The 13736-nt window shown below is 43.5% G+C and overlaps 1 protein-coding gene across 1 annotated transcript in view; it reads left to right on the forward strand.

Annotated features, from left to right (window-relative positions):
* mfsd2ab (MFSD2 lysolipid transporter A, lysophospholipid b) overlaps window positions 1–11275 on the forward strand; it is a 40742-nt gene extending 29467 nt beyond the window's left edge. The window contains exons 11-15 of the mRNA XM_045709438.1: window positions 1385–1468; window positions 4347–4459; window positions 5813–5956; window positions 6176–6352; window positions 8251–11275. Of these exons, the coding sequence (XP_045565394.1) occupies window positions 1385–1468; window positions 4347–4459; window positions 5813–5956; window positions 6176–6352; window positions 8251–8305 (573 nt within the window). The 3' untranslated portion in view covers window positions 8306–11275. The remainder of the gene's footprint in view (window positions 1–1384; window positions 1469–4346; window positions 4460–5812; window positions 5957–6175; window positions 6353–8250) is intronic.
* The last annotated feature ends 2461 nt before the right edge of the window (window positions 11276–13736 follow it).

Raw genomic sequence — 13736 nt, forward strand, 5'->3', positions numbered from 1 at the left:
CGAACCCTTTACTCATAAAGGAGCCTGGATGCCAGTCTGTTTGTGCTATTATTCCACTACTTACCACTGTCTGTATGAACCTTGCTGTTGTGTTCAAGACATGGTCTATTCACATAGTTTTCTGTAGACTATGCAAATATTTGTGATGCTGGAAGGAGAGAGATTTGACAGGTAGTGAAGTGCAGACAGTTCAGGGGAAAGCAGATGCAGATTACCTTGATGTGGTATTGCCAGGAAGCAGAACAAGCATTGTGAAGATGTTTAGCAGATACAGTCCACAAACACGCATATGATGACACACATAGAAAGATGACACAGACAAAGTGAAGTTACTCTTGAGATTGCTGGATTTACTAGAGCACGTTTAGGGAAATGTACCTCTACGCTTAGTGCTTTCTTTGCGGTATTAACTCCTACAACACACACAATGTTAACTTATTCTTATACAAACACATCCAAAATGATGGGAAAACTACTGGCATCCCAGTGGCGCCCATAGGGGTCAATGTTTGACCTCTTATTGGCTAAACCATAAAGCCAGAGGTCAATCTGATCTGTCCCAGGCCACACCCTGTCTAGGGTCAGATGGTGACCCTTGTGGAAAGCAGGAATGTCCCTATTAATGTCCACTGGAATGTTTTGTGAAGCATCCTGGAATTCCTGCCGTATTACCGCTGCTGTGTTGTGATAGGTTGCCTGGCTACCCGGCCGAATGCCACTCCACGCCCACAGATGTTAGTTTATTTTCCGCTATGAGGCTGGATCTGAGTACCTCCCCGCTGATTTCAAGACTGCAAAACCCATTCTAATCGTTCTGATTTGTCCCATGAACTAAACTGGTGGGTTGGGTCAAAGCCAGAACGTTGGTAAAGGGGCATTTTTCGAAAATGTGCTATTGGCTTTGATACTGATTTGGTTACAGATGATCCAATCGCTGATGACTTTGTTTTGTAGATTACAACAACACTAATTTCCGATTGAGTCGTCAGGCATGTGATGGGTGGATTAGAGAGGTTGAGAATGTCTTTCATTAGGAAGACTGGTAAATCCCAAAAACACAAACCAGACAGCACTGCTGTTTTTGGAGGGTTTTTTGTTGTTGCAGTCTGCCACATAACATGTTCCAGAGACTGAAGATGGCATAACGGCTGCGTCTCAAATGGCACCCTATTCCTTTTATGCTCACTGGTTGAAAGTTGTGCCCCATCTAGCGAATAGGGTTCCATTTGAGACTTGGCCCTTCTCTTGGCACGTTGGCTAAAATAGAAACGGACTGGGACAAAAATATGGCAACAGAAACATGCGTACTAAACTAGAACAAACACAACCATTTCTATATTATGTCTTGACTAAACCCCATTTCTTTGTCTTGTTTTCTCTCCAGCTCGCTGCGATGCTCACCATCCCCTTCTGGCAGTGGTTCCTCACCAAGTTTGGCAAGAAGACAGCTGTGTACATCGGCACCTCTGTAAGACTTAGCATACCCTCAAGAATGATCACACACAAAATGCCTTAGTCCATGGAGGCATGCTTTATTAGGCCAGGGCCTTGGATGAGGAGACACTGAAGGCAACTTATTTCATACAAAGCCTGACAGTGGAAAGGCATCATGCCTTAAGGTGTCAACATGCTTCTGATTGGCTGGCGGCTAGCCTAACTCAGCTAGCTGATCCAGACGAGTGACCTTTGCTTGAAAAACGAGAAAAAAAGTGGCAATGGTAGTCTTTGTCCATTTTGAGACACAGTAGCCAGTATACACTTCCTAAAAAAAAAAAATCAGAATTAATGTAACTCAAGAAATCTGACATTAATTTGGACGTTTTTTTAGCCGAGATCTTAATCGTGCAATTTTACATCGATCTAAACGAGTCGTCTCTTGTTAAATGACAACTGAACAATCTCTACTGTTTACCAATCACAGACGAAGCAGCGTAGACTTGGGCTCTGAAAAATCCCCAACCAAAGTCCAAAACCTTCACAATAAATGCACGAACTCAAGCGTTTCGGCTGGGAAGCATGCGGATGCCTTTCTTACTCAATGAAGACCAAGCATCTCCAGGTCATTTTTATTGTATCTCAAGGACCACGTTAAATGGATACTTCAGGATTTTGGTAATTTAAAAAAATAACATTTTATTTAACTAGACAATTCAATTAAGAACAAATTCTTATTTGCAATGAAGGTCTACCCCGGCCAAACCCTAACCCGGATGACGCTGGGCCAATTGTGCGCCGCCCTATGGGACTCCCAATCACGGCCGGTTGTGATACAGCCTGGAATCGAACCAGGGTCTGTAGTACCGCCTCTAGCACTGAGATGCAGTGCCTTAGACCGCTGCGCCACTCGGGAGCCCAATAAAGCCCTTTATCTACTTACCCATAGTCAGATGAACTTGTGAATGTCGCTATGTTGCTATTTGCAGTTTGAAGGATGTTGCTAACTAGCATTAGCGCAATGACTGGAAGTATGGTAACTGCTAGCATGCTAGTAGATAGCACAATGACTGGAATTATGGTAACCGCTAGCATGCTAGCAGATAGCACAATGACTGGAAGTATGGTAACCGCTAGCATGCTAGCAGATAGCACAATGACTGGAAGTATGGTAACTGATAGCATGCTGATAGATAGCGCAATGACTGGAAGTATGGTAACTGATAGCATGCTGATAGATAGCGCAATGACTGGAAGTATGGTAACTGATAGCATGCTGATAGATAGCACAATGACTGGAAGTATGGTAACTGATAGCATGCTGATAGATAGCACAATGACTGGAAGTATGGTAACTGATAGCATGCTGATAGATAGCACAATGACTGGAAGTATGGTAACTGATAGCATGCTGATAGATAGACTTCTAGTCATTGCGCTATGGTAACACTAGTTAGTATTGGTTCGCAAAAATACCTCTAACTTCCTTCATACTGGATGCAGAGACATAATGGTGTCCACAAGTTCATCTGACTCTGGGAACACCTTCCTAATATTGAGTTGCACCCCTTTGCCCTCAGAACAGCCTCAATTCATCGGGTCATGGACTCTACAAGGTGTCAAGCGTTCCACAGGGATGCTGGCCCATGTTGACTCCAATGTTCCCCACAGTTGTGTCAAGTTGGCTGGATGTCCTTTTGGGTGGTGGATCATTCTTGATACACACGGGAAACTGTTGAGCGTGGAAAAACCCAGTAGCGTTGCTGTTCTTGACACACTCAAACAGGTATGCCTGGACCCTAGTACCATAACCCACTCAAAGCCATGAGGTAGAAGAAATTGTCCGTAGAGCTCCAAGACAGGATTGTGTCGCGGCACAGATCTAGGGAAGGGTACGAAAAAATGTCTGCAGCATTGAAGGTTCCCAAGAACACAGTGGCCTACATAATTCTTAAATGGAAGAAGTTTGGAATCACAAAGACTCTTTCTAGAGCTGAGCAATCAGGGGAGAAAGGCCTTGGTCAGGGAGGTGACCAAGAACCCTATGGTCAATGACAGAGCTCTAGGGTTCATTTGTGGAGATGGGAGAACCTTCCAGAAGGACAGCCATCTCTGCAGCACTCCACCAATCAGGCCTTTATGGTAGAATGGCCAGACGGAAGCCGCTCCTCAGTGAAAGGCACATGACAGCCCGCTTGGAGTTTGCCCAAAGGACACCTAAATGACTCCGACCATGAGAAACAAGATTCTCCGGTCTGATGAAACCAAGATTGAACTCTTTGACCTGAATACCAAGTGTCACGTCTGGAGGAAACCTGGCACCATCCCTACGGTGAAGCATGGTGGTGGCAGCATCATGCTGTGGGGATGTTTTTCAGCGGCAGGGACTGGGAGACTAGTCAGGATCGAGGCAAAGATGGCAGAGAAGAATGGGAGAAACTCCCCAAATACAGATGTGCCAAGCTTGTAGCGTCATACCCAAGAAGACTTGAGGCTGTAATCGCTGCCAAAGGTGCTTCACCAAAGTACTGCGTAAAGGGTCTGAATACTTTTTATTTAACCTTTTTATTTAACTAGGCAAGTCAGTTAAGACTAAATTCTTATGTACAATGACGGCCTACCCCGGACAAAGCCGGATGAAGCTGGGCCAGTTGTACGCCGCCCTATGGGACTCCCAATCACAGCCGGTTGTGATACAGCCTGGATACTTATGTAAATGTAATATTTCAGAGGTTTTTTTTAATATAAATTTGCCAAAAAAAAATCTAAAAACCTGTTTTTGCTTTGTCATTATGGGGCATTGTGTGTAGATTGATGAAGGGGGGGAAAAAAACGATCAATTTTAGAATAAGGCTGTAACGTAACATTCTGTGTACATTATTGGTGATAAATGTTTTCTCTCCTCTCTGCAGTCTGTGATCCCCTTCATGCTCCTGGTGGTGTGTGTGAAGAGTAATCTCATCATTACCTATATCGTGTCGTTCGCTGCTGGTGTCGGAGTCGCTGCTGCCTTCCTGTTGCCATGGTGAGTTGGAGTAGCTGTCTGTCCCTCATCTTTCTGTTTCACTGTTTTCCCCTCTTTTTTTATCACTGACTGGTTTCTCTGTCTGTCTGTCTGTAGGTCCATGCTGCTAGACATGGTGGATATTACTGTCTGTCTGTCTGTAGGTCCATGCTGCTAGACATGGTGGATATTACTGTCTGTCTCTGTCTGTCTGTATGTAGGTCCATGCTGCTAGACATGGTGGATGTTACTGTCTCTCTGTCTGTAGGTCCATGCTGCTAGACATGGTGGATATTACTGTCTCTCTGTCTGTAGGTCCATGCTGCTAGACATGGTGGATATTACTGTCTGTCTCTGTCTGTAGGTCCATGCTGCTAGACATGGTGGATATTACTGTCTCTCTGTCTGTAGGTCCATGCTGCTAGACATGGTGGATGTTACTGTCTGTCTGTCTGTAGGTCCATGCTGCTAGACATGGTGGATATTACTGTCTGTCTCTGTCTCTCTGTCTGTAGGTCCATGCTGCTAGACATGGTGGATATTACTGTCTGTCTCTGTCTCTCTGTCTGTAGGTCCATGCTGCTAGACATGGTGGATATTACTGTCTCTCTGTCTGTAGGTCCATGCTGCTAGACATGGTGGATATTACTGTCTCTCTGTCTGTAGGTCCATGCTGCTAGACATGGTGGATATTACTGTCTCTCTGTCTGTAGGTCCATGCTGCTAGACATGGTGGATATTACTGTCTCTCTGTCTGTAGGTCCATGCTGCTAGACATGGTGGATATTACTGTCTGTCTCTGTCTGTAGGTCCATGCTGCTAGACATGGTGGATGTTACTGTCTGTCTCTGTCTCTCTGTCTGTAGGTCCATGCTGCTAGACATGGTGGATATTACTGTCTGTCTCTGTCTGTCTGTCTCTAGGTCCATGCTGCTAGACATGGTGGATATTACTGTCTGTCTCTGTCTCTCTGTCTGTAGGTCCATGCTGCTAGACATGGTGGATATTACTGTCTCTCTGTCTGTAGGTCCATGCTGCTAGACATGGTGGATATTACTGTCTCTCTGTCTGTAGGTCCATGCTGCTAGACATGGTGGATATTACTGTCTGTCTCTGTCTCTCTGTCTCCAGGTCCATGCTGCTAGACATGGTGGATATTACTGTCTCTCTGTCTGTAGGTCCATGCTGCTAGACATGGTGGATATTACTGTCTCTCTGTCTGTAGGTCCATGCTGCTAGACATGGTGGATATTACTGTCTCTCTGTCTGTAGGTCCATGCTGCTAGACATGGTGGATATTACTGTCTCTCTGTCTCCAGGTCCATGTTGCTAGACATGGTGGATGTTACTGTCTCTCTGTCTCTCTGTCTCTAGGTCCATGCTGCCAGACGTGGTGGATGACTTCCAGGTCCAGAACCCAGAATCTCAGGGCCACGAAGCCATCTTTTATTCCTTCTATGTCTTCTTCACCAAGTTTGCCTCTGGAATCTCCCTGGGGATCTCTACTCTCAGCTTGGAGTAAGTTTACCCTTCACAGATGTACATATTCATTTAGATATCATCAGTCAGGAAGTCTTACTTTCCCAGTCTGGCCAAGTAACAAAAACATGAGGATAAGCCAAATCCCACTTCAAAGCACAGGATTGCTTCTCCGTCTGAATTAGTCTTCTTTGATCAAAGTCCTGTGGTTAAATTCATTCTTTATGATTTCTTTCTTCTCCTTCCCTCCATCTGTAGTTTTGCAGGGTATATGACTCGAGGTTGCACCCAGCCTGAGAACGTGGATATAACCCTGAAGGTTCTGGTCTCCGCGGCGCCCATAGGACTCATTCTGATTGGCCTGGTCATATTCCGCTCTTATCCAATCGACGAAGAGAGGAGGCAGGGCAACAGGAAGCTGCTGCAGGAGCAACGGTAAGACTTGCATGTCTGACTGGGGAACTCGGGCCTCGTACCCCAAGCATTTCCTGTGTGTGCATATATAACTGGATTAGATAGATATACCATAGGCATAGACCTGGAAATATTGCCAAATTGTTTACCATTTATAAGATCACTTAATGCTTTCAGAAGCACTCACAGGGTTCAAACGAGGTGCTTAAAGTATTTGAATTTGGCACTATAAAATTCAAGTACTCGAATACCTTGAAGATCTGACATTTTCTCAAGTTGGTACCTGAAAAATACTTAATGAGAGAACAGAAAATTATCAAATATGTTTATGGAATATATATATAACAACAATTTATTGTTCTTGTAAATTTCCAGGCAAACAAGTTTTATTTCCTCATGTGTTTTTTTGCTCTGGGTACCAGGTGCTCATTCCACCCTCTCTGCCACTCAGACAGGCAGGTACATATCAGACAGATTATGCTCCGCCAAACATCACATCGATGGCTAAAATGCCGGGCCTTTTTGTGCCTATGGAAAATTTCTGCGTTCTTTTTATTTCAGCTCATGAAACATGGGAACCAACACTTTAGATTTTTATTCATTATAGTTTACCCACCTTTTTATATACCGTTACATGACTGGACCGTTTAAGGTGCAAAAAAATACGTCAGACCAGGACATTGTGAACACGGATGAATCAGCCCTGAAGAGCCACATGAAGGGGGGGCACAACGCTGCATCCTGCGATGACGCCAGTTCTAAATTATTCTAAGCTTTTTCCGCCAATCTCCTCATTCACGTGGTGCCTGCTTCAGCCGTGTTCCTGCCGTTCTGTTGGCCTGTACTCACACAGCCCATCCGCCATTCTCCCGACCGCCGTCACTAAGGGTGTGTTCGTAAATTCACTTCTGGCTATCTACTCCGATTTCAGAGCACTCTCGTCTGAGTGTACCAGAGCGCTGAATAACTGATGAATTTACGAACGCTTCAACATCCCTGTTGAATATGGCCGGTGTCAGTAAACGTCGGCAAAAAAAAGCGTAATTAAATTGTTCCCAGCAGCACAGTAACAGTCACCAACGCTCTGGATAACATGAAAACAGCCTAACCAGCTCTGATAGCGTGAGTAAAATCGTCAGAGTGAGGTGTTCTCTCATTTGTGTCTGGAAGTAGCTAGCAACCTAGCCAACATTAGCCAGTTAGCTTGGGTGCTTGACTGTTACAGTCAGAACGCTCAGAACAACAGTCAGAAACGCTCTGATTTTACTAAGGACCCAGAGTCTGACACACTGGAGGCAATTTACAAACTTACCCTAAAGCTGCCAGTCTGAAGTAAGATGCTTTTTTTCCTAGCTATTAAGTAGTAGATTCCCAAATGCCCAATAAAAAATACAATACAGGCATTAAGCTGGAATTGTATAGTAATATGAATAGATGTTCACCAGTAGGCGTGTCCCCTAACTCTGCTCATCACTACTCAAATTACACCATCACTACTGACTTACCACTCATGTATGTAGGAAATAAGTAGTAAATCAATGTATTATTGAGTAGAACTTGTGAGGTAGTGAAGAATAGTAAGTTAGTCGTTTTGAGGTTGTGGCGATATATACTGCCATCTGGTGGCGACTACAAACAATTGCATAATAGGAACTATTTACAAATTGATGGTCCTTGAACATAAATATTAGTGCTTGAAAAAGTACTTGGAAAGACCTTGAATTAGACTTGCACACTGTCTGTACGAACCCTTTACTCATAAAGGAGCCTGGGTGCCAGTCTGTTTGTGCTATTATTCCACTACTTGCCACTCCTTGCCATGCCTGGTACCCAGGTTATTTGTTGTGAACTGTTCAGGTATATGGACTGCCATTGTCTGTCGTGTGTAACCCCCGGGTCTCTCTGTTCTGTTCTCACAGGGAAAATGAGGCAGACTCCGAAACCGACTCCACAGAACTGAACAACATGGTGTAGGTTCTAGAACACTCACGGATCAATGGGGTGACCGATTGTTGCTTGCACTGGGTGGGGCTAATGAGGGGGCTGGGACCTATCACGAAGGAGATACTGTTTCCATCCAATCACACTGCTGCTTCAGATCTCTGAACTTCAAAGGATCACTAACATAAGGCCAAAAAAAAAACAGAAAACGTTTCTAAAACTGTAGTTCCGTATGGCATGGAACGCCAACATATCTTACCCCTCCGTGGCAAATGACTGACGGCTTTCCTGGTTTAAGTCCCGCCCACTTCAGCTATGACAAATTTTCCCATCAGACGTCACCCGCTCTGTTGTCAGTGTTGTTTTTGGGTCAAATCTAAAATGGCAACCCATTTCCTAGTGCACTGTGTGGGGCTGTGACGGCATAATGGGGACTCTTTAAGGTGTCATTTGAGACCTTTTTTGATGTGAAATGAATGTTGCACAGAACCTTAATGTCATGGGTACAATGTGTAGTACTGTTGTGTTCCATTTGTTGATGTATATTGCCATAACTTTATCTATTTGAAGGTTTAAAACTTGAAAATCTCTAATGACTTTAGACACGGCACTTGAACAATTTACTACAACCCTCTTTTTCTAAGGTCGAAAGCTAAATAAGAGCCTTTTTTAATTTAATTTTTTTTGACTGGTATCAGTTACAAAAGCCAGACATTTAAAAAAATAAACATTTTTGATAGAACATTTCTACAACAGCTTTGAATATCAAATGTTTCTAAGTGTATACAGACTTCAGTTTGGTACTGTCTTGACCGGTAGAGCTCTGACTACTTTGTACTGTCTTGACTGTTAGGCCTCTGACTACTTTGTACTGTCTTGACTGTTAGGGCTCTGACTACTTTGTACTGTCTTGACTGTTAGGCCTCTGACTACTTTGTACTGTCTTGACTGTTAGGCCTCTGACTACTTTGTACTGTCTTGACTGTTAGGGCTCTGACTACTTTGTACTGTCTTAACCCAGCATCAGTCCCAGTATCTGCATACTGTTAATTCAACACTTTTTTTTCTCCCTTTGTTTGTTTTGTTTATGTACATATTTAGCAATATCTGGAATAAGTTAGATTTGTAAAAATGTAGTTAATTTTAAGACCTTGTCTTCTATTTGACACACTTTACAAGGAAGTGAGATCTCTTATCAGTTTTTGTTTTACAAGTGGTGTGTTTCATGCAGTTTGAAACCAACTCAAACGTTTCCTTCCTCACTTTTCTATGGGCGGGTTTGTTTTACATGGTCCAGTTTCCCTGGTGGGTGGAGATTTCACTTTAAGGACCAATGCAATGCTCTAAAAATGTACAAACACTGCCTACCCAGGGCACCGGGCCATACAAAATGAACTTGACCGTAAGCATATTCAACACGCGTGAATTCACTAGGAAAGCAAACAGAGAGGAACCTACCTGAATTCGTGCAATATAAACATTCATAGCGCACAAATGAATACACCTCAGTGTGGCCCAGAAGAGATTTGGGTCCAACTCTATAGTCTGATAGGCTGTTAGGTAAAAGCTGTGTTCCTCACAGCACTTTCCTCACCATTAAATCAGAACCACTATAGCACAACTGTTAACCAAGCTATTTTACACAGCCTATACAATCTATAGTATCACTAACTACGTCGTTAAGTATTTGAGTTACATTTGCAGCATGGATTTTTGAAAAATGTCCCTGCTTATATTCTAAGATTAATCCTATTTTTAAATAGAATATCTTTTTAAGGTTGCTGTTGCAACTGAAATGAGTTCTGAATGCAAAACATTTTTATTTGGAAAGTTAACTGTATTTTTTTTGTAATTTATTTTTTCTTTTTAAATGGTAAATCCTCAGTCTTGTCTTTTTTGTGTAGCTGTGTTTTTTTTGGGGGGGCCCTGAAAAGGCAAGCAAGTCAAAGTATCTGAAAATTGGGTGTTTGTGTGTTATTGTATTGAAAGTGTCCACAGATGAAAAACACACAGTCCCATGGAAAATATCATCTTACGTTGGAATATACACGGTAAAAAAAATATATAAACATTTTCAACGATTTTACTGAGTTATATGAACTGTAAGGAAATCAAGTCAAGTGAAATAAATTCATTAGGCCCTAATCTATGGATTTCACATGATTGGGAATACAGATCTGCATCTGATGGTCACATATCAACAACAAAAAAGGTAGAGGCGTGGATCAGGAAACCAGTCAGTATTCGGTGTGACCACCATTTGCTTCATGCAGCGCGAGATATCTCCTTCTTGATCAGGCTGTTGATTGCGGCCTGTGGAATGTTGTCCCACTCCTCTTCAACGGCTGTCCGAAGTTTCTGGATATTGGGCGGGAACTGGAACACGCTGTCGTACACGTCTATCCAGAGCATCCCAAACATGATCAATGGGTGACATGTCTGGTGAGTATGCAGACCATGGAAGGACTGAGACATTTTCAGCTTCCAGGAAATGTGTACAGATCCTTGCGACATGGAGACGTGCATCATCCCGCTGAAACATGAGGTGATGGCGGCGGATGAATGGTACGACAATGGACCTCAGGATCTCGTCCGTAGCTTATGCCTGGCCACGCCATAACCCCACCGCCACCATGAGGCACTCTGTTCACAACGTTGACGTCAGCAAATCGCTCGCCCACACGACGCCATTCACACTGTCTGCCATCTGTCCGGTACAGTTGAAACCTGAAACCAAAATATGTTTGGCGATGACCTTCCTGTTTTTGACTCAAGGCAGTAGAAGGCAAACGTGTTTAGGCTCTGAAACGAGAATCGTTTTTAATATATCTTACTTCCACACAGAGCTGTAACAATGCCTTGTATACACACACACACACACACACCTCCTGTGCATAATGTAAATATATGTAAGTAAAAGTTGTATATCTTTTCATATCCGTGCCAGAATGTGATCTGAACAGGTGTTCGAAATAGTTATTTAATAAATGTTATACTAATTGATGCAGTATTGTGCTTTTGTCTGTCAGAATTCATTATGGTAACACATTTCCTATCAACGTGATGTACAGCTGATGTAACGAGAGGGTAATGAAAGACGACCATACAGCTAACCAGTCATCCCTAGAGTAATGAAAGACTACCATACAGCTAACCAGTCATCCCTAGAGTAATGAAAGACTACCATACAGCTAACCAGTCATCCCTAGAGTAATGAAAGACGACCATACAGCTAACCAGTCATCCCTAGAGTAATGAAAGACTACCATACAGCTAACCAGTCATCCCTAGAGTAATGAAAGACTACCATACAGCTAACCAGTCATCCCTAGAGTAATGAAAGACGACCATACAGCTAACCAGTCATCCCTAGAGTAATGAAAGACTACCATACAGCTAACCAGTCATCCCTAGAGTAATGAAAGACTACCATACAGCTAACCAGTCATCCCTAGAGTAATGAAAGACTACCATACAGCTAACCAGTCATCCCTAGAGTAATGAAAGACGACCATACAGCTAACCAGTCATCCCTAGAGTAATGAAAGACGACCATACAGCTAACCAGTCATCCCTAGAGTAATGAAAGACTACCATACAGCTAACCAGTCATCCCTAGAGTAATGAAAGACTACCATACAGCTAGGAAATGTACATGTAGGCTTATTGCTGCTTTTATAATGAGAGGCTCCACAGTTGAGCATCACTGTCTTATACAATGATACCATGTTTCATATCCGGTGCATTAGGAGAAATCACAGGTCTCCATTTCAAATCAGTGGGAGAGATTGGATGTCTAGCACCCATACCAGCAGCATATTGCAGATTATATAGGACAACATTTATTTTTGAAAGGGGCCAAAACGGCCAAATTGAGTGTGCATTGCTGTGTAACTGTAGAAAAAAGTGGACTGTATGCGGATGTTGATGGGTTCAGAGTTCAAAGTGACAACATGATGCATTAATAAGGAAGCAGATGAAATGAGATGAAGCAGGAATCCACAGTTTGGGTTTTATTACATAAAATACAGGAGCACATGGGGATAATGTTGTGTTTTACTAGGGGGGAAAATACAAGGAGGGAGTTAAACATGTTTGTTATTAACATACAAGCATGACTGACAAATGAAACAACAACAAACCAAAAGATTTAGAATCAAAAACCAACTGGGGATATATCTTGCATACTGGCCTGGTGGGATATATCTTGCATACTGGCCTGGTGGGATATATCTTGCATACTGGCCTGGTGGGATATATCTTGCATACTGGCCTGGTGGGGTATATCTTGCATACTGGCCTGGTGGGATATATCTTGCATACTGGCCTGGTGGGATATATCTTGCATACTGGCCTGGTGGGATATATCTTGCATACTGGCCTGGTGGGATATATCTTGCATACTGGCCTGGTGGGATATATCTTGCATACTGGCCTGGTGGGATATATCTTGCATACTGGCCTGGTGGGATATATCTTGCATACTGGCCTGGTGGGATATATCTTGCATACTGGCCTGGTGGGGTATATCTTGCATACTGGCCTGGTGGGATATATCTTGCATACTGGCCTGGTGGGATATATCTTGCATACTGGCCTGGTGGGATATATCTTGCATACTGGCCTGGTGGGATATATCTTGCATACTGGCCTGGTGGGATATATCTTGCATACTGGCCTGGTGGGATATATCTTGCATACTGGCCTGGTGGGATATATCTTGCATACTGGCCTGGTGGGATATATCTTGCATACTGGCCTGGTGGGATATATCTTGCATACTGGCCTGGTGGGATATATCTTGCATACTGGCCTGGTGGGATATATCTTGCATACTGGCCTGGTGGGATATATCTTGCATACTGGCCTGGTGGGATATATCTTGCATACTGGCCTGGTGGGATATATCTTGCATACTGGCCTGGTGGGATATATCTTGCATACTGGCCTGGTGGGATATATCTTGCATACTGGCCTGGTGGGATATATCTTGCATACTGGCCTGGTGGGATATATCTTGCATACTGGCCTGGTGGGATATATCTTGCATACTGGCCTGGTGGGATATATCTTGCATACTGGCCTGGTGGGATATATCTTGCATACTGGCCTGGTGGGATATATCTTGCATACTGGCCTGGTGGGATATATCTTGCATACTGGCCTGGTGGGATATATCTTGCATACTGGCCTGGTGGGATATATCTTGCATACTGGCCTGGTGGGATATATCTTGCATACTGGCCTGGTGGGATATATCTTGCATACTGGCCTGGTGGGATATATCTTGCATACTGGCCTGGTGGGATATATCTTGCATACTGGCCTGGTGGGATATATCTTGCATACTGGCCTGGTGGGATATATCTTGCATACTGGCCTGGTGGGATATATCTTGCATACTGGCCTGGTGGGATATATCTTGCATACTGGCCTGGTGGGATATATCTTGCATACTGGCCTG

Source organism: Salmo salar, chromosome ssa27 (assembly GCF_905237065.1).
Source record: "Salmo salar chromosome ssa27, Ssal_v3.1, whole genome shotgun sequence".
Classification (NCBI taxonomy): Eukaryota; Metazoa; Chordata; class Actinopteri; order Salmoniformes; family Salmonidae; genus Salmo; species Salmo salar.